Source organism: Fringilla coelebs (genome assembly GCF_963513975.1).
Source record: "Fringilla coelebs genome assembly, chromosome: 30".
In the NCBI taxonomy this organism is placed as follows: domain Eukaryota; kingdom Metazoa; phylum Chordata; class Aves; order Passeriformes; family Fringillidae; genus Fringilla; species Fringilla coelebs.
In genome coordinates this window covers 1044794-1069905 of record NC_140056.1, presented here as the reverse complement: position 1 = coordinate 1069905, position 25112 = coordinate 1044794, and the positions used below count along the sequence as shown (strand labels likewise).

At 56.3% G+C, this 25112-nt stretch overlaps 2 protein-coding genes across 2 annotated transcripts in view; both read right to left on the bottom strand.

The window, feature by feature from the left end:
• The window catches only part of IKZF4 (IKAROS family zinc finger 4), a 33717-nt gene extending 19116 nt beyond the window's left edge, over positions 1-14601 (bottom strand). The window contains exons 1-3 of the mRNA XM_084223497.1: positions 14479-14601; positions 8470-8522; positions 2804-2929 (exon numbers count right to left, since the gene is read on the bottom strand). Coding sequence (XP_084079623.1) covers positions 2804-2929; positions 8470-8509 — 166 coding nt within the window. The 5' untranslated portion in view covers positions 8510-8522; positions 14479-14601. The remainder of the gene's footprint in view (positions 1-2803; positions 2930-8469; positions 8523-14478) is intronic.
• Positions 14602-19080: 4479 nt separating this feature from the next.
• SUOX (sulfite oxidase) lies at positions 19081-23177 on the bottom strand. Its single transcript, XM_084223436.1, has 5 exons — positions 23147-23177; positions 22342-22448; positions 22025-22268; positions 20094-21269; positions 19081-19384 (listed from the first exon to the last, which is right to left on the bottom strand). The coding sequence occupies exons 2-5, from the start codon at positions 22374-22376 to the stop codon at positions 19130-19132; spliced, it is 1710 nt and encodes a 569-aa protein (XP_084079562.1). The 5' UTR covers positions 22377-22448; positions 23147-23177; the 3' UTR covers positions 19081-19129.
• Positions 23178-25112: the final 1935 nt, after the last annotated feature.

The window sequence follows — 25112 nt, the reverse complement described above, 5'->3', positions numbered from 1 at the left end:
AACTCCCCCCCAAAATTCCCAAATTTTTCCTCTCCAGGATCCCCAAATCCTCCAGAATTATCCCCAAATTCCCCACCAAAATTCCCAATTTTTTTCCTCTCCAGGATCCCCAAAATCCTCCAGAATTATCCCCAAATTCCCCTCCAAAATTCCCAATTTCCCTCTCCAGGATCCTCAAACTCCCCCCCAAAATTCCCAAATTTTTCCTCTCCAGGATCCCTCAAATCCTCCAGATTTATCCCCAAATTCCCCCTCAAAATTCCCAAATTTTTCCTCTCCAGGATCCCCAAAATCCTCCAGAATTATCCCCAAATTCCCTCCCAAAATTCCCCTCTCCAGGATCCCCAAATCCCCCCCCCCCAAAATTCCCAAATTTCTCCTCTCCAGGACCCTCAAATCCCCCTCCAAAATTCCTAAATTTTTTCCTCTCCAGGATCCCCAAATCCTCCAGAATTATCCCCAAATTCCCCCCCAAAATTCCCAAATTTTTCCTCTCCAGAATTCCCAAATTTCCCCCTGCAGCCGGATCTGACTCTTCAATCCCTGCCCAGGGAATCCCAGAATCCCAAAATTCCCCAAATTTCAAAATTCTGGAGCTGATCTGGGGGTAAATCCCAAAAATCCCCCCAAAAAATCCTAAAAAAATCCCCAAAATCCCCCCAAAATCCCCAAAATCCCCAAAAATCCCTAAAATCCCCAAAATCCCAAAAATCCTTTGGGATGATCCTGACCCCACCTGGATCAGATCTGACCCCAAGGGGTTTTCCCATGGAAAAGGGAATTCCAGGATCCCTAAATTCCATCTCTGACCATTCCAGGAGCAAATCCCAAATCCCAAAATCCCAAAAAATCCCAAAAATCCCAAAATCCCAAAAAAATCCCCAAAATCCCTTGGAGTGGGAGCAGAGAGACCCTTGGGAGCCTCACCCCGCCCCCACCTGGATCAGATCTGACCCCAAGGGGGTTTCCCATGGAAAAGGAAATTCCAGGATCCCAAAATCCCATCCCAGGATCCCAAAATTTCATCTCTGGTTATTCAGGGGGCAAATCCCAAACCCCAAAAACCCCAAAAACCCCAAAAATCCCAAAAATTCCTGGGACCAACCCTTGGGATGATCCCAGAGCCTCATCCCGATCCCACCCAGATTTTATCCTGACCCCAAGGGATTTTTCCCATGGAAATGGGGAATTCCAGGATCCCTAAATTCCATTTCTGACTATCCAGGGGCAAATCCCAAACCCCAAAAATCCCAAAAATCCTGAGGATCAACCCTTGGGATGATCCCAGAGCCCCATCCCGATCCCACCCAGATCTTATCCTGACCCCAAGGGCTTTTTCCTGTGGAAAAAGGGAGTTCCAGGATCCCTAAATTCCATTTCTGCTCAAATCCCAAAGCCCCAAAATCCCAAAAATCCCAAAAAACCCCCGGCACCAACCTTTGGGAATCTCATCCCGATGCCACCCAGATCTTATCCTGACCCCAAGGGCTTTTTCCCATGGAAAAGGGGAATTCCAGGATCCCTAAATTCCATTTCTGGCTGCCCAGGGTCAAATCCCAAACCCCAAAAATCCCAAAAATCCCAGAAATTCCTGGGACCAACCCTTGGGATGATCCCGGTGCTGTGTCCCGACCCCACACGGCTCTGAGCCAACTCCCACGGAAAAAGGGAGTTCCAGGATCCCTAAATTCCATTTCTGGCTGCCCAGGGTCAAATCCCAAACCCCAAAAACCCCAAAAAACCCCCAGCACCAACCTTTGGGAATCTCATCCCGATCCCACCCAGATCTTATCCTGACCCCAAGGGCTTTTTCCCATGGAAATGGGGAATTCCAGGATCCCTAAATTCCATTTCTGCTGAAATCCCAAACCCCCAAAATCCCAAAAATCCCAAAAATTCCTGGGACCAACCCTTGGGATGATCCCAGAGCTTCATCCCGACCCCACAGGGCTCTGAGCCAACTCCCACGGAAAAAGGGAGTTCCAGAATCCCTAAATTCCATTTCTGCTCAAATCCCAAACCCCAAAAACCCCCAAAATCCCAAAAAACCCCCGGCACCAACCTTTGGGAATCTCATCCTGATCCCACCCAGATCTTATCCCGACCCCAAGGGTTTTTTCCCATGGAAATGGGGAATTCCAGGATCCCTTAATTCCATTTCTGGCTGCCCAGGGTCAAATCCCAAACCCCAAAAATCCCAAAAATCCCAAAAATTCCCGGCACCAACCCTTGGGATGATCCCGGTGCTGTGTCCCGACCCCACAGGGCTCTGAGCCAACTCTCACGGAAAAAGGGAGTTCCAGGATCCCTAAATTCCATTTCTGGCTGCCCAGGGTCAAATCCCAAACCCCAAAAATCCCAAAAAACCCCCGGCACCAACCTTTGGGAATCTCATCCCGATCCCACCCAGATCTTATCCCGACCCCAAGGGTTTTTTCCCATGGAAATGGGGAATTCCAGGATCCCTAAATTCCATTTCTGCTGAAATCCCAAACCCCAAAAATCCCAAAAATCCCAAAAAAACCCCGGCACCAACCTTTGGGAATCTCCTGCAGCCTCATCCCCGCTCCCAGCTCGCTCCGCTCCCGAGCCCGACAATTCCAACAACCCCAAATCCCCAAATCCCGGAGGCGCTCCGGGAATCTCCGGCTCCTCCCAAATCCCTAAATCCCTAAATCCCACCCCGGGGAGTGGCCAAAAAAAAAAAATCTCTCCCGCTTTTCCCTCCTCCCTCATTCCAGCCGGGAATTCCTGCCATCCCTTTTTTCCCGGAGTTTGGGGTTTTTTATTTTTGGGGTCGTACCTTGGGGGAGGAAACCCGCGGATCCCTGGATCGGGATTCCCGGGAAGCAGCGCGGGATCCCCGCGGGGCGCAGGGCGGCGCTGGCCGGGCGCACGCAGCCGCTCACCTTCCAGGAAGAGCAGATTCCTGGAATCCAGGGAAAATCCAGCTCAGGAATGGCAGAGGGAGGAGGAGGAGGAGGAGGAGGAGTGGGAATGTGGGGAGGGACAGACGGACAGAGGGCAAATTGCAGCGGGATTCCAGAGTTTGAGAGGGGTGGGGATGGGAAATGGGAATTGGGGCATTCCCAAAAGTCGGGAACTGGGAATGGAGCCGGGAATGGGAGGAGGGGTTGGAATGTGGGAATGTGGGGAGGGAGGAGGGACAGACGGACAGAGGCCAGATTCCAGTGGGATCCCGGATTCCAGCGGGATTGGAAGGGGAAATGGGAATTGGGGCATTCCCAAAAGTCAGGAACTGGGAATGGAGCCGGGAATGGGGCTGGGAATGGGGCTGGGAATTGCCCCAGGAATGGCAGAGGGAGGAGGAGGAGGAGGGAGAGGAACTGGAATGTGGGAATGTGGGGAGGGAGGAGGGACAGACGGACAGAGGCCAGATTCCAGTGGGATTGGAATGGGAATTGGGAATTGGGGCATTCCCAAAAGTCAGGAACTGGGAATGGAGCCGGGAATGGGGCTGGGAATGGGAGAGGAGGAGTGGGAGAAGGGGTTGGAATGTGGGAATGTGGGGAGGGACTGGAATGGGAATGTGGGGAGGGAGGGACAGACGGACAGAGGCCAGATTCCAGCGGGATCCCGGATTCCAGCGGGATTGGAAAGGGAAATGGGAATTGGGGCATTCCCAAAAGTCAGGAACTGGGAATGGAGGAGGGAATGGGGCTGGGAATGGGGCCGGGAATGGGAGGGGAGGAGGGAGAGGTGTTGGAATGTGGGAATGTGGGGAGGAGGAAATGGGAATGTGGGGAGGGAGGAGGGACAGACGGACAGAGGCCAGATTCCAGTGGGATCCCAGATTCCAGAGGGATTGGAGGGGGAAATAGGAATTGGGGAATTCCCGAAAGGCAGGAACTGGGAATGGAGCCGGGAATGGGAGGGGAGGAGGGATTGGAATGTGGGAATGTGGGAATTCAGGAATGTGGAAAGGGAGGAGGGAGAGAGGGAGGGAGCCCAGAATCCAGTGGGATCCCAGAGCTGGGATGGGAAATGGGAATTGGGGCATTCCCAAAAGTCAGGAAGTGGGAATGGAGCCGGGAATGGGACTGGGAATGGGGCTGGGAATGGGGCCGGGAATTGCCCCAGGAATGGCAGAGGGAGGAGGAGGAGGAGGGAGAGGAATGTGGGAATGTTGGAATGTGGGAATGTGGGGAGGGAGGAGGGACTGAGGGAGGGAGCCCAGATTCCAGAGGGATCCAAGATTCCAGCGGGATTGGAACGAGAAATGGGAATTGGGGCATTCCCAAAAACCGGGAACTGGGAATGGAGCCGGGAATGGAGCCGGGAATGGGGCTGGGAATGGGAGGGGGAGGGACTGGAATGTGGGAATTCAGGAATGTGGGAATGGGGGAATTCAGGAATGTGGGAATGGGGGAATTCAGGAATGTGGGGAGGGAGGAGGGACTGAGGGAGGGAGCCCAGATTCCACAGGGATCCCAGAGCTGGGATGGGAAATGGGAATTGGGGCATTCCCAAAAACCGGGAACCGGGAATGGAGCCGGGAATGGAGCTGGGAATGGGAGGGGGAGGGATTGGAATGTGGGAATGTGGAAAGGGAGGAGGGACAGACAGACAGAGCCCAGATTCCAGTGGGATCTCAGATTCCAGTGGGATCCCAGAGTTTGAGCAGGGTGGGGATGGGAATTGGGGCATTCCCAAAAGTCAGGAACTGGGAATTGCCTCGGGAATGGGGCTGGGAACGGCAGAGGGAGGAGGAGGAGGAGTGGGAATGTGGGGAGGGACAGACGGACAGAGGCCGGATTGCAGCGGGGTTGGGATGGGAAATGAGGCATTCCCGAAAGGCAGGAACTGGGAACGGAGCCGGGAATTGCTCCGGGAAGGGAGGAGGAGGAGGGAGGGGAATGTGGGAAGGGCTCAGGGCAAGCGTGGGAGCCCAGAGAGCGGCGGGATCCCAGAGAGGGATGGGAATGGGGAATTCCCAAAAGGGGGAACCGGGAATGGGGCTGGGAATGGGGCTGGGAATGGGGAATGGGAATGGGGCTGGGAATGGGAATGGGAATGGGGAATGGGGCTGGGAACGGGGCTGGGAATGGGAATGGGGCTGGGAATGGGGCTGGGAATGGGGCTGGGAATGGGGAATGGGGCTGGGAATGGGAATGGGGCTGGGAATGGGGCTGGGAATGGGAATGGGGCTGGGAATGGGGCTGGGAATGGGAATGGGGGCTGGGAATGGGGCTGGGAATGGGGCTGGGGCTGGGAATGGGGCTGGGAATGGGAATGGGGCTGGGAATGGAGCTGGGAATGGGAATGGGGCTGGGAATGGAGCTGGGAATGGGAATGGGGCTGGGAATGGGGCTGGGAACCGGGAATGGGGCTGGGAACCGGGAATGGGGCTGGGAATGGGAATGGGAACCAGGAATGGGGCTGGGAATGGGAATGGGAACCAGGAATGGGGCCGGGAATGGGAATGGGGCTGGGAATGGGGCTGGGAACAGGAGAGGAGGAGGGAGAGGAATGTGGGAATGTGGGAATTCAGCAATGTGGGAATGTGGGAATTCAGGAATGTGGGAAGGGAGGAGGGACAGACGGACAGAGCCCAGATTCCAGCGGGATTGGAATGGGAAATGGGAGTTGGGGCATTCCCAAAAGTCAGGAACTGGGAATGGAGCCGGGAATGTGGGGAGGAGAGGAGGGAGAGGGGTTGGAATGTGGGAATGTGGGAATGTGGGAATGTGGGGAGGAGAGAATGGGAATGGGAATGGGGGATGGGAAGTGGGGAATGGAGCATTCCCAAAAATCAGGGATTGGGAATGGAGCCGGGAATGGGAGAGGGGAGGAGGAGGAGGAGGAGGAAGCAGAGGGGTGGGAATGTTGGAATGAGCAGGGCTGGACCCAGAGGATCAGGAGGATTCGGGATGGGATCAGGAATTTGGGATGGACCCAGGACAGACCCAGCAGCTCCCCTCCCCCCACCGGGACTGCAGCTCCAACCCCATTTTTCCCAATTTTCCCTTTTTCCCCATTTTTCCCTCCATTTCCCTTATTTTCCCCCGGGTTTTTTCCCCATTTTTTTCTCAATTTTCCCCATTTTTCCCCCTTTTCCCCCCCATTTTTCCCCGGTTTTTTCCCCAGTTTTTTCTCCATTTTTTCCCCATTTTCCCCCCCATTTTTCCAATTTTCCCCTGTTTTTTCCCCATTTTTTTCTCCATTTTTTCCCCATTTTTTCCCATTTTTCCCCGGGTCCTTTCCCCATGCAGAGATTTCCCCTCCCCCTCCCCCCCTGGCGCTGCCCCTCCCCCTCCCCGCGGGGCAATTCCAGCCGGGCCTGGGAACATTCCAGACTTCCCTGGGAACATTCCAGACTTCCCTGGGAGCATTCCAGGCTTCTCCCGAATGGAATTTTCCTGGATCTCCCGCCAGGCCCGGCCGGAATCCGAACCCCTCCCCCCCCCCGGCCCCCAATCCCGGCCCTTCCCCCCCAAATTCCCAATTTTCCACCCCAATTCCTGGATTTCCCCCCCAAAATTCCCTTTTTCCCCCCCAAAATTCCAATTTTCCCCCCAAAAATTCCCATTTCCCCCCCTAAAATTCCCATTTTTCCACCCCCCAAATTCCCAATTTTCCCTCCCCAATTTCTGAGTTTTCCACCCCCAAATTCCCATTTTTCCTCCCCAAATTCCCAATTTTCTCTCCCCAAATTCCCATTTTCCCCCTCAAATTCCCATTTTTTTTCCCCAACAAATTTTCAGTTCCCCCCCCCCCCCCCCCCGCCAGCTCTGGGAAAATTCCCTGGAGTTTTCCAGCCCCGAAAATTCAGGAATTCCAGTCCAGAAAATCTGGGAAAAATCTGGGGGAAAATCCCAGAAATTCCAGGGAAAATGGGGGAAAATGAGGAAAAATGGAAAAAAATCCAGGGGAAAATCTCGGGAGAAATGGGGAAATTCCTGGAAAATCCAGGGAAAATTCAGGAAAAATCCCAGAAAATCCAGGAAAAATCCCAGAAAATTCAGGGAAAAGGGGGAAATTCCTGGAAAATTCAGGAAAATGGGGGAAATCCCAGGAAATTCAGGAAAAATGGAGAAAAATCCCAGAAAATTCAAGGAAAAATGGGGAAAAATCCCAGAAAATACAGGAAAAGTAAGGGAAATCCCAGAAAATTCCTGGAAAAGGGGGGAAAACCCAGGAAAATTCAGGGAAAATGGAGAAAAATATCAGAAAATTCAGGGAAAATCCCAGAAAATTCAGGGAAAATGGGGAGAAATCCCAGAAAATTCAGGGAAATCCCAGAAAATTCAGGGAAAATGGGGAGAAAATCCCAGAAAATTCAAGGAAAATGGGGAAAATCCCAGAAAATCCAGGGAAAATAAGGAAAACCCCAGGAAATGCAGGAAAAATGGGGAGAAATTTTTAGAAAATTCAGGAAAAATGGGGGAAAATCCCAGAAAATCTAGGAAAAATGGGAGGAAATTTCTGGAAAATCCAGGGAAAACTGGGGGGAAATCCCAGAAAATTCAGGGAAAATTCAGGAAAAATCCCAGAAAATTCAGGGAAAATGGGGGGGAAATCCCAGAAAATTCAGGAAAAATGGGGAAAATCCCAGAAAATTCGGGGAAAATTCAGGAAAAAGGGAGAAATCCCAGAAAACTCAGGGGAAAATCCCAGGGAATTCAAGGAAATTCAGAAAAAATCCCAGAAAATTCAGGGAAAATGGGGGGAAAATTCCAGAAAATTCAGGGGAAACTGGGGAAAAATATCAGAAAATTCAGGAAAAATTGGGGGGGAAAATCCCAGAAAATCCAGGAAAAATGGGGAAAAAAATCCAGGGAAAATTTAGGAAAAATCCCAGAAAATCCAGGGAAAATTTAGGAAAAAGGGAGAAATCCCAGAAAATTCAGGGGAAAATCCCAGGGAATTCAGGGAAATTCAGGAAAAATCCCAGAAAACTCAGGAAAAATCCCAGAAAATTCAGGGAAAATGGAGAAAAATCCAGGGAAAATTTAGGAAAAATCCCAGAAAATCCAGGAAAATTGGGGGAAAATCCCAGAAAATTCAGGGAAAGGAGGGAAATCCCAGGAAATTCAGGGAAAGAGGGGGAAATTCCGGGAAAATTGGGGGGAAAATCCCAGAAAATTCAGGGAAAATGGGGAAAAAATCCCAGAAAATTCAGGGAAAATGGGGAAAAATATCAGAAAATCCAGGGAAAATCCCAGAAAATTCAGGAAAAATGGGGAAAAATCCCAGAAAATTCAGGGAAAATGGGGAAAAATCCCAGAGAATTCAGGAAAGGGGAGAAAAATCCAGGGAAAATTCAGGAAAAATCCCAGAGAATCCAGGAAAAATGGGGAAAAATCCCAGAAAATTCAGGGAAAATCCCAGAAAATCCAGGAAAAATGGGGAAAAATCCCAGAAAATTCAGGAAAAATCCCAGAAAATTCAGGAAAAGAGGGGGAAAATTCCAGAAAATTCAGGAAAGGGGGGATAATCCCGACTCACCGGCGATGTAGGGGCGCGCGTTGCACTCCTGCACGTCCATGGCCGCGGGGGCCCTGCCGAAGGAGAGGAAAAGTCGCGGATTTGGGGATTTTTTTTAGGGGAAAATTCGAATTTTGGGAGGGGAAATCGGGGAGAGGACAAAGCTGGGGGGGAAATGGGGAATTGCAGGGGTTGGGGATTTTTAAAGGAGATTTTTGGGGATTTTTTAAAAAATTTTTTGGGGATTTTTGGGGGAATTTTTTGGGGATTTTTCGGGAATTTTTTTTTTTAATTTTTGGGGATTTTTTTGGGTTTTTTGGGGGATTTTTAAAAATTTTTGGGGGATTTTTTTAGGGTTTTTTGGGGATTTTTTTTAATTTTTGGGGGATTTTTTGGGGATTTTTTCTTTTAATTTTTGGGGGATTTTTTTGGATTTTTTTATTTTTTGGGGGGGGATTTTTTTGGGATTTTTAAAAATTTTTGGGGGATTTTTTTGGGGATTATTTGGAGAATTTTGGGGGATTTTTTTTTAATTTGGGGGGGATTGTTGGGGGATTTTTGGGGGATTTTTTTTTATTTTTTAGGGGAATTTTTGGGGGAATTTTGGGGGATTTTTGGGGGGGGAATTTTTGGGGATTTTTGAGGGATTTTTTTTATTTATTGGGGGATTTTTTTGGGATTTTTTGGGATTGTTTTTTAAATTTTTTAGGGATTTTTGGGGAATTTCAGGGGGAATTTTGGGGATTTTGGGGAGATTTTTTAAATTTTTGGGGGGGGAATTTTTTGAGGATTTTTTTTTTTTTTTTTTTTTTTGTGGATTTTGGGGGCATTTTTTTAAGTTTTTGGGGAATTTTTGGGGGATTTTTTTAAAATTTTTTTTTAGGGATTTTTAGGGAATTTCGGGGGGAATTTTGGGGAATCTTGGGGAGATTTTTTATTTATTTTATTTTTATTTTATTTTAATTTAATTTTAATTTTATTTTAATTTTATTTTAATTTTATTTCCATTTTATTTTCATTTTATTTTATTTAATTTTCATTTGATTTTCATTTGATTTCAAGGGAAAAAGTCCCAAAAAAGCCGAAATTCCCAGGATAAATCCCGGGCTAAGCAGGGCAGGGATCCTCAGGGAATTCTGGAATTGGGGCAGAGCTCAGAGCTCCCGGAATTCAGGGAAAAAAAAGAGTCCAAAATTCCCAAATTTGGGGGTTTTGGGGGAGAAATTGGGAGTTTGGGGGCTCTGCTCTGAGGTGGGGGAAAAATCCCAAAAAAATCGAAAATAAATCCCAAATAAATGCCAGAAAAATCTCAGGAAAATCCCAAATAAATCCCAAATAAATGCCAGAAAAATCCCAAATAAATGCCAGAAAAATCTCAGGAAAATCCCAAATAAGTGACAGAAAAATCCCAGAAAAAATGTCAGAAAAATCCCAAATAAATCCCAAATAAATGCCAGGAAAATCCCAAATAAATCCCAAATAAATCCCAGAAAAATCCCAAATAAATCCCAGAAAAATCCCAAATAAATCCCTGGAGAAATCCCAAATAAATCCCAGAAAAATCCCAAATAAATCCCGAAAAATCCCAAATAAATCCCAAATAAATCCCAGAAAAATCCCAAATAAATCCCAGAAAAATCCCAATTCCCACTCTTTATGTGCTTGGAAAAACTGGGAATGGAATCCTGGAAAAATCCTGGGAAAATCCCAGTTCAATCCCAGTTAGACCCCATAAAATCCCAGTAAAACCCCAATTAAATCCCAGTTCAACCCCAGTAAAATCCCAGTAAAACCCCAGTAAAATCCCAATTAAATCCCAGTAAAATCCCAGTAAAACCACAATGAAATCCCAGTTCAACCCCAGTAAATCCCAAATAAATCCCAGTTCAGCCCCAGTTAAATCCCAGTTCAACCTTAGTGAATTCCCAGTTCAATCCCAATTAGACCCCAATAAAATCCCAGTTTGACCCCAATAAAATCCCAGTTCAGCCCCAGTTCAATCCCAGTTCAGCCCCAGTTCAATCCCAGTTCAACCCCAATTCAACCCCAGTGAATTCCCAGTAAAATCCCAGCTCAACCCCAGTAAATCCCAATTAAATCCCAGTGAGATCCCAGTTCAACCCCAGTAAAATCCCAAGTAAATCCCTGTTCAACCCAGTTCAGCCCAGTTCAACCCCATTAAAACCCCAGTTAGACCCCATAAAATCCCAGTTCAACCCCAGTGAATTCCCAGTAAAATCCCAGTTCAATCCCAGTTAGACCTCAGTAAAATCCCAGTTCAGCCCCAGTAAAATCCCAATTAGATCCCAGTCCCACCCCAGTGAATTCCCAGTTCAATCCCAATTCAATCCCAATTAAATCCCAATTAAATCCCAGTAAAATCCCAATTAAATCCCAGTGAATTCCCAGTAAAATCCCAATTCAATCCGAATTAAACCCCAATTAAATCCCAATTAAACCCCAATTAAACCCCAATTAAACCCCAATTAAATCCCAATTAAATCCCAGTCCAACCCCAGTCCCACCCCACCCCAGGAGCCCATAAAAACCAGGAAAAAATATTTTTAATTTTTAAAAATTCTTTCCCAAATTCCAAATCCTCCCTGCTGGGAGCAGCTCCTCCCTCGCCAGGAAAAATCCACCCCAAAAGTCCAAATAAAACCAAAAAAAATAAAATAAAAAATAAAATAAAATAAAATAAAAAATAAAATAAAAAATGCTGAGAAAAAAAAGAGAATTCCTGGCTGGGATCCAGCTCTGATTCCACCCTCAAATTCCAACCCAACCCTTTGGAAAATTCCTTTTATTTTTATTTTTTTCCTTTCTTTTGTCCTCAGGATAAAATAAAAAATAAAAATAAAATGGAAAAACAATTCCAGGATATTCTGGGATGAGCCTTAGGGGTTTATCCTGATTTAATTTGAATTTTTTTGGGAATAAATCCTGAAAAAAACTGGAAAAACAATTCCAGGATGAGCCTCAAGGGGGTTTATCCTGATTTAATTTGAATTTTTGGGGATAAATCCCAGGAAAAACAATTCCAGGATATTCTGGGATGGATCTCCAGCTGCTTTATCCTCATTTTATTTTAATTTTTTTGGGATAAATCCCAAAAAAAGCTGGAAAAACAATTCCAGGATATTCTGGGATGAGGCTCCAGCTGCTTTCTCCAGGGTTTTTTTTTATTTTTAATTTTAATTCCAAACTGGAGCAGCTCCCTCGGGAAGAGATCCCAAAAACTCCTCCCTGCTGTGCCCTCGGATAACCCCAAAATTCCCTCGGGATCAAGAGGTGGAAAAATCCTAAAAATTCCCTCGGATCCCGCAGAAATCCCAAAGGGAAAATCCCAATTTTTGGGGTTTTTTTAACAAGAAAATTCTGGAGTTTTTGGGGATTTTGAGGTTTAAAATTTTGGGGGATGGGGAGATTTCAGTGGGGGGAAGGAATTAGAAAATTTCTAAAAAATTCCTCAAAAAAAAAGATGCAGGAATTGGGGAGGGGGGATCCCAAAAATCAGGGAAAGCCCCCCCAGAATGAATCAGAGAACCCCAAAAAAATCAGGGATCCCCTTAAAGGAAACCCCCCCAAAAAGGGATGGGGACCCCCCCCAAAAATCAAGGAGACCCTAAAAATCAGAGACCCCCCCCAAAAATCAGGGACACCCTAAAGGGGATCCCTCCCCTCAAAAATCAGAGACCCCCTAAAGGGAGACCCCAAAAATCAGAGACCCCCCCCCAAAAATCAGGGACAGGGACCCCCCCCCAAAAAATGAGGGACACCCTAAAAGGAGACCCCAAAAATCAGAGACCACCCCCCAAAAAAAGGGACGGGGACCCCCCCCAAAAATCAGAGACCCCAAAAATCAGAGACCCCCTAAAAGGAGACCCCAAAAATCAGAGACCCCCCCCAAAAGGGACAAGGACCCCCCCCCCCCCAAAATCAGAGACCCCCCCAAAAAATGAGGGACACCCTAAAAGGAGACCCCCAAAAATCAGAGACCCCCCCCCCCAAAAGGGACAAGGAGCCCCCCCAAAAATCAGAGACCCCCAAAATCAGAGACCCCCCCCCAAAAGGGACAAGGACCCCCCCCCAAAAAATCAGAGACCCCAAAAATCAGAGACCCCCCCCCAAAACAAATCAGAGACCCCCTAAAAGGGGACAAGGACCCCCCCCCCCAAAATACAGCCCGGATCCCCCCCCAAATCCAGCCCTGACAGCTCCGGGGGGACACGACCCCCCCTCAAATAGAGGAGACCCCCCCTCAAATTCAACCCTGAGACCCTCAGGGGGAATAGGGACCCCCCCCCTAAAATTCCGAGCCCGCCATAACTCCCTGAGACCCTCATGGAGACACGACCCCCCCTCAAATAGGGGAGACCCCCCCTCAAATCCAGCCCTGACACCCTCAGGGACCCCTCCCCAAATCCCGAGCCCGCCAAAACCCCCTGAGGGTGTCATGGCGACACCACCCCCCCTCAGAAAAGATTCCCCCCAAATCCAGACCCTCCCCCAAAAAAAGGGTGTTGACACCCTCAGAGGGACACGACCCCCCCTCAAATAGGGGAGACCCCCCCTCAAATTCAACCCTGAGACCCTCAAGGGGAACAGGGACCGACCCCCCCCCCCCCAAAAACGCCCTGAGGGGGACGCGCCCCCCCCCTCCCCTCAGCACAGCCCCCCCTGAGGGGACACGACCCCCCCCCAAATCAGAGCCCGCCAAAACCTCCTGAGGGGACACGGACCCCTCAAATAGAGGAGACCCCCACTCAAATCCAGCCCTGACACCCTCAGGGACCCCTCCCCAAATCCCGAGCCCGCCAAAACCCCCTCAGGATCTCGGGAGTTCGTGCTCCCCCTCAGAAAAGACCCCCCCCAAAATCCCATCCCGCCCCCCAAAAACGGCGCTGACAGAGCCGGGGGGACACGACCCCCCCTCAAATAGGGGAGACCCCCCCCTCAAATTCAGCCCTGACACACTCAGGGACCCCTCCCCAAATCCCGAGCCCGCCAAAACCCCCTGAGGGCGTCAAGGGGTTCGTGTCATCCCCCTCAGAACATGAGGGGACACGACCCCCCCTCAAAATCAGAGCCCGCCAAAAGCGCTGAGGGGACACGGACCCCCCCCTAAAAACGGCGCTGACAGAGCCGGGGGGACACGACCCCCCTAAAATAGGGGAGACCCCACTCAAATCCAGCCCTGACACCCTCAGGGACCCCCCCCCCCCAAAATCCCGAGCCCGCCAAAACCTCTGAGGGTGTCAGGGGGACACGACCCCCCCAAAAACGGCGCTGACACCCCCGGGAGGACACGACCCCCCCTCAAATAGGGGAGACCCCCCCCTCAAATTCAGCCCTGAGACCCTCAGGGACCCCTCCCCAAATTCCGAGCCCGCCAAAACCTCTGAGGGTGTCAGGGGGACACGACCCCCCCTCAGAACATGAGGGGACACGACCCCCGCCCGCAAAAATCAGAGCCCGCCAAAAGCGCTGAGGGGACACGGACCCCCCCCCCCAAAAACGGCGCTGACAGAGCCGGGGGGACACGACCCCCCCTCAAATAGGGGAGACCCCCACTCAAATCCAGCCCTGACACCCTCAGGGACCCCTCCCCAAAATCCCGAGCCCGCCAAAACCCCCTGAGGGTCTCTGGGGTTAGCGATCCTCCCTCAGAACATGAGGGGACACGACCCCCCCTCAGAACGGCGCTGTCAGAGCCCGGGGAACACGACCCCTCCTCAAATAGGGGAGACCCCCACTCAAATTCCAGCCCTGACACCCTCAGGGACCCCTCCCCAAATTCCGAGCCCGCCAAAACCCCCTGAGTGTCTCCGGGGTCCGCGCCCCCCCCTCAGCACAGCCCCCCCCGCCCCCCCCTCAGCCGGACCCCTCCAGCCCCTCCCGGGAGGAGTCACCGAGCCCCCCCCCCGCCCCTCCCGGTGCTCCCGGTGCTCGGACACCCCCGTGAGGCCGCGCCCCCCCCCCGCCCCTCAGCCCCGGCCGCGGCGCTCCCCGCGCGGCGCGCGCTCTCACCGGCGGGGCCGCGGCGGGCTCGGGAGGCCCCCCCGGGGCTGGGGGCGGGGCGGCGCGGCGGTGCCGGTGGCCGTGCGGGGGGGTCCGGGGGGGTCCGGGCGCGGCGGCGGCGGCGGCTCCTGAGGAGGCCCCGGGCCCCCCCCCCGCCCCCGCCACTTCCGGCCCCGCCAGCCCCGCGCCGCGCGCCGAGAGCATCGAGCGGCCAGCAGGGCACGGCGAGAGCGCCGAGAGCGTCGATGGGGCCGGGGGTTGGGGGGGGGGGGGAACCGAGCGCGGAGAGAATCGAGCGGGGAGCGCCGAGCGAGTCGATGGGGCGGGGATCGATAACGGGGATCGATAACGGGAGTGAGAACGGGGATCGATAACGGGAAGTGAGAACGGGGATTGATAACGGAGATCGATAACGGGGATCGATAACGGGGATCGATAACGGGAGTGAGAACGGGGATTAATAACGGAGATTGATAACGGGGATTGAGAACGGGGATCGATAACGGGGATTGATAACGGGAGTGAGAACGGGGATCGATAACGGGGATTGATAACGGGGACCGATATCAGGGATCGATAACGGGGATCAATATCAGGGATCGATGAGGGGGATCAGGGGGTCCCATGGGGTCAGGAGGTCATTTAGGGCCAGGGGGTCATTTGGGGTCAGGGCGTCCCATGGGGTCAAGGGACCATTTGGGGTCAGGGGTCATTTGGGGTCACGGGGTCCCATGGGGTCAGGGGGTCCCATGGGGTCAGGGGGTCCCATGGGGTCAGGGGGTCATTTAGGGCCAGGGGGTCATTTGGGGTCAGGGGGTCCCATGGGGTCAAGGGACCATTTGGGGTCAGGGGGTTCCATGGGGTCAGGGGGTGCCATAGGGTCAGGGGGTTCCATGGGGTCAGGGGGTCCCATGGGGTCAGGGGGTCCCATAGGGTCAGGGGGTTCCATGGGGTCAGGGGTTTCTTTAGGGTCAGGGGCTTACACAGGGTCACAGGGCCCTATAGGGTCAGGGGGGTCCCATAGGGCCAGGGGGTCATTTGGGGTCAGGAGGTTATTTAGGGCCAGGGGACCATTTGGGGTCAGGGGGTCCCATAGGGCCAGGGGGTCTTATGGGGTCAGGGGGCCATTTGGGGTCAGGGGGTCCCATGGGATCAGGAGGTCCCATGGGGTCACAGGGCCCTATAGGCTCAGGGGATCCTGTAGGGCCAGGGGATTATTTAGGGCCACGGGGCCATTTGGGGTCAGGGGGTCCTGTGGGGCCAGGGGGTCCCATAGGGCCAGGAGGTAATTTAGGGCCGGGGGGTCCGATAGGGTCAGGGAGTCCCATAGGGTCAGAGGTTTATTTAGGGCCAGGGGGGTCCTATAGGGCCAGGGGGTCTTATGGGGTCATTGGATCCCAATAGGATCTGGGGGTTCCATCATGCCATGGGGTTCTATAGGGTCAGGGTGTCCTATAGGGTCAGGGGGTCCCATAGGGTGAAGAGGTCCCATGGGGCCACAGGGTCCTATAGGGTCAGGGGTTATTTAGGGTCAGGGGCTTATACAGGGTCACAGGGGCCTGTAGGGTCAGGGTGTCCCTATAGGGTCAGGGGTCCCATGGGTCCCTATAGGGTCAGGGGTCCCATGGGTCCCTATAGGGTCAGGGGGTCCCTATAGGGTCGGGGGTCCCATGAGCCCCTATAGGGTCAGGGGGTCCCAGTGTCCCTATAGGGTCAGGGGGTCCCTATAGGGTCGGGGGTCCCATGAGCCCCTATAGGGTCAGGGGGTCCCTATAGGGTCAGGGGTCCCAGTGTCCCTATAGGGTCAGGGGGTCCCAGTGTCCCTATAGGGTCAGGGGTCCCAGTGTCCCTATAGGGTCAGGGGGTCCCTATAGGGTCGGGGGTCCCATGAGCCCCTATAGGGTCAGGGGGTCCCAGTGTCCCTATAGGGTCAGGGGGTCCCTATAGGGTCGGGGGTCCCATGAGCCCCTATAGGGTCAGGGGGTCCCTATAGGGTCAGGGGTCCCAGTGTCCCTATAGGGTCAGGGGGTCCCAGTGTCCCTATAGGGTCAGGGGTCCCATGGGTCCCTATAGGGTCAGGGGGTCCCGGAACTGCCCCCATCCCCCATCCCCCATCCCCCCCCCACCCTCGCCGCCCCAGGAAGGCACCGAACCCATAAAAGTTCCCAAATCTTTATGGCAGGAGGCACTTTCACACATTGGGGTGTAAAACCGGGGCCATAAAACCCCGGGGCCATAAAAGTGTGGGGGCCATAAAAGTGTGGGGGCCATAAAACTTCGGGGCCATAAAACCCCAGGGCCATAAAACCCCGGGAAAACCCCAGGGCCATAAAACCCCGGGGCCATAAAACCCCGCTGACCTTCGAGCTGTGGGGCTGCAGGAACCTACAGAATCCTTTGTGGAAATCTTTGGGGTCACCAGAACCCTCTGGAGTCCATAAAATCCTTTTGGGGTCCATAAAATCCTTTTGGAGTCCATAAAATCCTTTTGGGGTCACCAGAATCCTTTGGGGTCCGTAAATTCCTTTTGGAGTCCATAAAATCCTTTGGGTGGGGCCAAAAATCCTTTGGGGGCCATAAAATCCTTTTGGGGTCTATGGAGCCCTTTGGGGTCCATAAAATCCTTTTGGGGTCTCCAGAATCCTTTGGGGTCTGTAAAATCCTTTGGGGTCCATAAAATCCTTTTGGGGTCTGTGAAATCTTTTGGGGTCAATAGAAGCTGGGGGCCTGCAGAACCCACTGGGGTCTGTGGGACTCTTTGGGGTCACTAAAAACCCTTTGGGGTGTGCAGGACATTTTGGGGTGTGTAGGAGATTTTGGGGTCTGTAGGATGATTTGGGGTCTGTAGGACTTTGGGGTCCATAGGACACTTTGGGGTCTGCAGGGCACTTTGGGGTCTGTAGGGCTCTCTGGGGTCTGTAGGGCCCATTGGGGCCATGGAACCCATTGGGGTCTGTAGGGCTCTGGGGTCTGCAGGATGTTTTGGGGTCTGTAGGATGATTTGGGGTCTGTAGGACTTTGGGGTCCATAGGACACTTTGGGGTCTGCAGAACCCATTGGGGTCTGTAGGACACTCTGGGGTCTGTAGGATGTTTTGGGGTCTTTCGAACATTTTGGGGTCCATAGGACTCTCTGGGGTCTGTAGGAGATTTTGGGGTCTGTAGGACTTTGGGGTCCATAGGACTCTGGTGTCTGTAGGACTTTGGGGTCTGTAGGACTTTGGGGTCTGTAGGATGTTTTGGGGTCTTTAGAACATTTTGGGATCTGTAAAACCCATTGGGGTCTGTAGGACACTTTGGGGTCTGTAGGACTTTGGGATCCATAGGACATTTTGGGGTCTGGAGGATATTTTGGGGTCTGCAGGACATTTTGGGGTCTGGAGGATGTTTTGGGGTCCGTAGGACACTTCGGGGCCAGGGAACCCTTCAGGATCCACAGATCCCATTGATCTCCAGGGATCCTCCATGTCCCCAGGCTGTCCCTCAGTGGGTGACGGTGACGCTGACCCGGTGCCAGGCCTTGCTCAGGACCCCGCACATGTCCCAGATGTCCCCAATACCCCAATGTCCCTCCTGTCCCCGATGTCCCCGCTGTCCCCAGGCTGTCCCTCAGCGGCTGACGGTGACGCTGACCCGGTGCCAGGCGTTGCTCAGGACCCCGCGCAGGTTCCAGATGTCCCCAATACCCCGATGTCCCTCCTGTCCCCAAAACCCCAATGTCCCCAATGCCCCAATGCCCCGCTGTCCCCGCTGTCCCTCCTGTCCCTGCTGTCCCCACTGTCCCCAATGTCCCGCTGTCCCTGCTGTCCCCGCTGTCCCCAGGCTGTCCCTCAGCGGCTGACGGTGACGCTGACCCGGTGCCAGGCGTTGCTCAGGACCCCGCACATGTCCCAGATGTCCTCAATGCCCCAATGTCCTTGATGTCCCCAATGTCCCTCCTGTCCCCAATGCCCCGATGTCCCCGCTGTCCCCGCCGTCCCCAGGGCTGTCCCTCAGCGGCTGACGGTGACGCTGACCCGGTGCCAGGCCTTGTTCATCTGGAATGTGCACATTCCAGATGTCCCCAATACCCCAATGTCCCTCCTGTCCCCAAAACCCCGCTGTCCCCAATACCCCAATGTCCCCAATGCCCCGATGTCCCCGCTGTCCCCGCCGTCCCCAGGGCTGTCCCTCAGCGGCTGACGGTGACGCTGACCCGGTGCCAGGCGTTGCTCAGGACCCCGTGCAGGTCTCAGATCCCCCAATGCCCCGCTGTCCCCGATGTCCCCAATGTCCCCGCTGTCCCCAAAGCCCCGCTGTCCCTGCTGTCCCCGCTGTCCCCAGGGCTGTCCCTCAGCGGCTGACGGTGACGCTGACCCGGTGCCAGGCGTTGCTCAGGACCCCGTGCAGGTTCTAGATGTCCCCAATACCCCAATGTCCCTCCTGTCCCCAAAACCCCAATGTCCCCAATACCCCGCTGTCCCCGCTGTCCCTGCTGTCCCCGCCGTCCCCAGGCTGTCCCTCAGCGGCTGACGGTGACGCTGACCCGGTGCCAGGTGTTGCTCAGGACCCCGTGCAGGTCTCAGATCCCCCAATGCCCCGCTGTCCCCGATGTCCCCAATGTCCCCGCTGTCCCCAAAGCCCCGCTGTCCCTGCTGTCCCCGCCGTCCCCAGGCTGTCCCTCAGCGGCTGACGGTGACGCTGACCCGGTGCCAGGCGTTGCTCAGGACCCCGCGCAGGTTCCAGATGGGCCCCACGGTGTCGGGCTGGACGTTGTAGCTCCGGTCCACGGCCTTGCAGACGATGTCGAGCCGGGCGCCCGCGGGCACCGGCGCCCGCAGCTCCCACAGCGCCCAGGCCCAGCCCCGGCCGCGCTCCGGCCGCGGGCCCAGCTCCGCCTCCCGCCACGTCCGGCCGCCGTCCAGGGACACGTCCACCTGACCGGGATGATTAGCGTTAATTAGGCTTTGTTAATTAGCGTACAGCCACGTCCGGTCACCGTCGAGCAACGCATCCCCCCCCCTCCCCATCTTCCCATCCATTCCCCCTTCTCCATCCCTCTTTTCCCATCCCATTTTCCCCCCACCCCATTTTTCCCGTCCCTCCCTCTTTTCTTACCCCATTTTCCCCCCATTCCCATCCCCCCATCCCAATCCCCCGCCTCATTCCCCCTTTTCTCACCCCATTTTCCCCTCCCCACCCCATTTCCCCTCCCCACCCCATTTTCCCCTCCCCATTTTCCCCTTTCCCCACCCCATTTTCCCCTTTCTCAATTCCATTTTCCCCTTTCCTCACCCCATTTTCCCCACTCCATTTTCCCCTTTCCCCACCCTATTTTCCCCATTCCATTTTCCCCTTTCCCCGCCCCATTTTTCCCTTTCTCCACCCCATTTTCCCCTTTCCCAATTCCATTTTCTCCTTTCCCCACCCCATTTTCCTCTTTCCCCACCCCATTTTTCCCACCCCATTTTCCCCTTTCCCCACCCCATTTTCCCCATCCCGTTTTCCCCTTTCCCCACCCCATTTCCCCTCCCCATTTCCCCCTCTCCCCACCCCATTCCCCTCCCCACCCCATTTTCCCCTTTCCCCATTCCATTTTCCCCTCTCCCCACCCCATTTCCCTCCCCACCGCCGTCCCGCTCTCACCCTGACCACCTCCCTTCCTCCTCCGCTCCACGCGTATCCCTTCACCGTCAGCTCCCCGGCGGGCACGGCGGCACCGGGCCGGGGCTCGGTGATCGCCGACTGCACCGGCAGCTCCTGGATGGCGGGCGCGGCCCCGAAATCCACCGAATCCCAATCCACGGACGGACAGAACCCCTTGTAGTCGTTCTGCTGCCAGTGGCTCGGGCTCTCGTTCGGCGACACCGCCACCCTCCGCAGCCACTTCACGCTCCGCGCCCCGACCACGCCGGGCACCACCACGCGCACCGGGAATCCGTGATCCCGGGGCAGCTCCCGCCCGTTCATCTCGTACGCCAGCAGCACCTCGGCGTCCGCGCTCAGCGCCCGTTTTAACGGGATGGACGCTCCGTACGGCGTCCCCGAAGCGTCCGCGTCCAGCCCTTCGAAGCACACGTGCCACTCGCCGTCTCCGGTGTCGTCGCCGACACCGGCGGCCAGCAGCACGTCCCGGAGCCGCGCTCCGCCCCAGCGCGCCGTGCTGATGGCGCCGATGTCCCACGCCAGCCCCTTGACCGGACGGACGCGGCTCATCTCGGATCTCCGGTTACCGGCGCACTGCAGCGTGGCCGTCACCTCGTGCTTCGGGAAGCGCTGTCGCAACTCCGACAGCGACAGCGACAACCCGCGCCCGCCGGGCCCCTCCACGCGCAGCCGGTAGGAGCCCGGTTCCACGGCGGGCACCGGGAGGTGGTTGCGGGTGAAGAAAAGCTCGTTGGGCGTCAGGAAACTCTGGGTCAGCAGCTCCGGTGGCGGCTCGGCGTTAAAAGGCTTCAAGCTGTTCACCCGCAGCGCCGGGTGGCGCGGGGGATCCCCGGCGAACGGGTCCTCGGTGTCGCCCGGTGGCGGCGCGGCGTCCTCGGGGCTCAGCTCGCCCACTTTGTAATCGCGGAGCAGCTCCAGCACGTGGGGTTGGCCGTGCACGGCGTAGAGAGCCCAGAACGGCTCCAGGGCACCCCCGGCCGCCAGCAGGATCTTGTCCGGTCCCCCCGGGTGCAGCTCGACGAAATCGGTAACGTCGAACACCTCGGAGCCGTAGGTGACCCACACGCGCTCCTTCGGGGTGCGGTGCTGCGCCACCTCCGCCCGCGTGTAACGGGGGAACTGCGGGGCGGGGGTGGCCCGGGCGGCCTGGGCGGTCTGCGGGTACCGGGAGGGTCAGCGGGAACCCCCCCGTGATCCCCTGTCCCGGTGTCATCCCCCCCCCGTCCTCCCCGGGATCGCCGTCCCGGTGTCACCTCTGCCCCGGATCCCGCTGCCCCGGTGTCACCCTTGTCCCGGTGTGACCCCCTCCCCCGGATCCCGCTGTCCCGGTGTCACCCTTGTCCCGGTGTGACCCCTCCCCCGGATCCCGCTGTCCCGGTGTCACCCCCTCTCCGGGATCCTGCAGTCCCGGTGTCACCCCCGCCCTGCCCCGGGATCCCGGTGTCACCCCTGCCCCGGGTCTCCCTGTCCCGGTGTCACCCCTGCCCGGCCGGGATCCTTCCCCCGGTGTCACCCCCCTTCGAGTTCCCGCCGTCCCAGTGTCACCCCTGTCCCGGTGTGACCCCTCCCCCGGGTCCCGCTGTCCCGGTGTCACCCCCTCTCCGGGATCCTGCAGTCCCGGTGTCTCCCCTGCCCGGGATCCTTCCCCCGGTGTCACCCCCGTTCCGAGTTCCCGCCGTCCCGGTGCCGCCCCTTTCCCGGTACCACCTCCTTCCCCCGGGATCCACCCCCGGTACCACCCCCCCACCCCCCTCCCCGTTTCCCGCTGTCCCGGTGTCACCTCTCCCCGGGATCCACCCCTCAGGTGCCGCCTCCCGCCGGGATCCAACCCCACCCCGGTGTCGCCGTCACGGGGAAGGACCCCGAGGTGTCACCGCCCTCCCCGCTGCCACCCCCCCGGTGTCGCTCACCCTCCGCCGCCGCTCTCCGTAGGCCAGGACGACGCCGAGCCCGAGCAGCGCCGCCAGCACCGGGGCCGCTCCTCGGTGTCCCCCCGGGGCCGATCCTCGGTTTTCCCCCGGGGTCGCTTCCCGGTGTCCCCCCGGGGTCGCTTCCCGGTGTCCCCCCGGGGTCGCTTCCCGGTGTCCCTCCGGAGCCGCGCTACCGGCGGCCAACTGGGAGCAGCGGCGGGGCAGCTGCATCAGCGGCGGGAGCCTGCGGGGACAGCGGGGTCACAGCGGCGCCGGGACACGGGGGGACACCGGGGGACACCGGGAGCCGTTCCTACCTGCGGCCGGCCATGGCCCGGAGCAGCAGCAGCATCGCGGCGGCGGCGGCGGCGGCGGGACGGGAGAGCGCGGCTGGGGCGGGCACCGGGAAACGGCCCCGGTGACGCTGCCGGGGAAAGTGAAAATCAGCGACTCTGCTGCGACACAACCGCGCTCGGTTTCCGCTCCCCGTCTGCCCCTCCGCAACCTCAGCCCGCTGCCCGTTGTGTCCCCACCCAATCCCCGGTTGTTCTCAGCCCGGTCCGGTCGGTCCCGGTTTTTCCCAGCCCGGTCGGTCCCGGTTTTTCCCAGCCCGGTCGGTCCCGGTTGTCCCCTCCCCCAACCCCATCCCGATTGTCCACTCCCCAACCCCATCCCGGTCCCCATTGTCCCCTCCCCAGCGCCATCCCAGTCCCGGTTGTCCCCTCCCCAACCCCATCCCGGTCCCGGTTTTTCCCAGCTCAGCCTGGTCCCGGTTTTTCCCAGCCCGGTCGGTCCCGGTTGTCCCCTCCCCCAACCCCATCCCGGTCCTCGTTGTCCCGTCCCCAGCGCCATCCCAGTCCCGGTTGTCCCCTCCCCAACCCCATCCCGGTCCCGGTTGTCCCTTTCCCCGGCGCCATCCCGGTCCCGGTTGTCCCCGCCGTAGGCCCAGGCCGGTCCCGGTTGTCCCCAAACCTCCCCCGGTCCCCGTTGTTTTCCCCCCAACCCCAGCGGGGTCCCGCTTCTCCCTCTCCTCAGCCCCATCCCGCTCCCGGTTTTTCCGCCCCGTTCCCATCCCGGTCCCGCTCCCGGTTGTCCCCGCTCCCGGTTGTCGCCGCCGCGCACCTGCGTAACGGTTCCGGTCCCGCGATATTCTGCGGGCGCGGCCGCTTTAAGAGGGGGGCGATGGGCGTGGCCTCGTGGAGAGCGCGAGCCATCTGGCCACGCCCCTCTGTTTACTTTAACGGGGGCCAGGTGGGCGTGGCCTCGCTCAGAGTGGGGCCCACCACGTCCGGTTTAAAGCGGCAACAACACGAGGAGCGCCGGGGGTCTTAAAGCGGCCCCGCGGATTTAAAGGGGCAGCGCCGCCCGAAATTCCCGCTGGGAATTTGGGTGAAAAAACGGGAAAAAAAGGAAAATCCGGCAAAAAACAGGAGCCTGCAGGCAGCTGTGAACTCTGATAAGCGTTATCAGGGCAGGGCTGCGATCTGGCAGCGGCTGCTGGCACCGGGTGGCCCCGGTGTTGTCGCCTGTCCCCTCCCTGAGCACACAAAAAATTGGGAATTTTCGGTTTTTTGGGATTTTTTTTTCCTTTTTTTTCCTTGTCCTTGTTGGTTTTTTTTTTTACTTTACATTAAATACATGGGTAAATCAGCGACCCGAGGGGGGTGTGGTTACCACGATTGTTATTTCACGGCGAGGGAGGAGTTTCCCAAAGCGAGGAAATGAAAAAAACAAAACGGAAACGAACCGAAAAGAAAAAGAAAATCCGAGGGGGAAAAAGAGGAAAAATAAAGAAAAAAAGGGGAAAAAAAGGGAAAAAAAAAGGGAAAAAAGAGTGGCAGGAGCTGCGGTGTCACCGTAGGGGGGGCACCACTTTGGGGACAGCGATGTCACCAAGTCCAGAGGCTCTGGAGCACCGGGAATGTCCCCGAGGTGGCCTCGAGGTGGCTCCGGGAGTGTCCCCAAGGTGGTGCCGGGAATGGCCCCGAGGTGGCCTCGAGGTGGCTCCGGGAGTGTCCCCAAGGTGGCCTCGAGGTGGCTCCGGGAGTGTCCCCAAAGTGGCTCTGGGAGTGTCCCCGAGGTGGCCTTGGGATCGTCCCTGGGAGTGTCCCCGAGGTGGCGCCGGGAGTGTCCCCAAGATGTCCCCAGGAATGTCCCTGGGAGTGTCCCCGAGGTGTCCCTGGAAGTGGCCCTGGGAGTGTCCCCGAGGTGGCCCCCGGAGTGTCCCCAAGGTGGCCCCAGGAGTGTCCCCAGGGATGTCCCTGGGAGTGTCCCCAAGGGTGGGGACAGGGCCAGGACCCTGCAGGCTCTGTCACCACCCTGGGGACACCAATGTCACCAATTCCAGAGGCTTTGGAGCACCAGGAATGTCCCCAAGGTGGCCCCGAGGTGTCCCCAGGAATGTCCCCAAGGTGTCCCCAGGGGCTTCATACGGGACCGGGTCCCTCCACCCCACAGCCGCCACCCCCAGGCCTGGGGGGACAATTCTGGGTGTCCCCAAGTCGGGGTGTCCCCAAATGTGGGGGTGTCACCGTTTTGGGGTGTCCCCTGGACAGGGTGGGGACACAGAGAGCCCAAAAGGGACAAGGACAAAGGGCAGGGGGTGGCACTTTGGGGACACCTTGGGGACAGAGCCAGTTTGAGCATAAAGTGCAAAGAGGGACGGCCCAGGGTGGGGACAGGGACAAACTGGGGGGCACTGGGAGGGGACAGGGGGGTGGCCATGGCTGGGACACCTGGGGACATCGAGGCCACCACTGGGATGTCACCTAGGGGATGTCACCTGGAGGGCCACCATGGCTGGGATCACCTGGGGGACATCGAGGCCACCACTGGGGCCACCCAGGGGACATCGAGGCCACCACTGGGACCACCCAGGGGATGTCACCTGGGGGGCAGGAACACCTGGGGGACATCGAGGCCACCATTGGGATGTCACCTAGGGGATGTCACCTGGAGGGCCACCATGGCTGGGATCACCTGGGGACATCGAGGCCACCGTTGGGACCATCTGGGGGATGTCACCCAGAGGGCCACCATGGCTGGGACACCTGGGGACATCGAGGCCACCACTGGGACCACCCAGGGG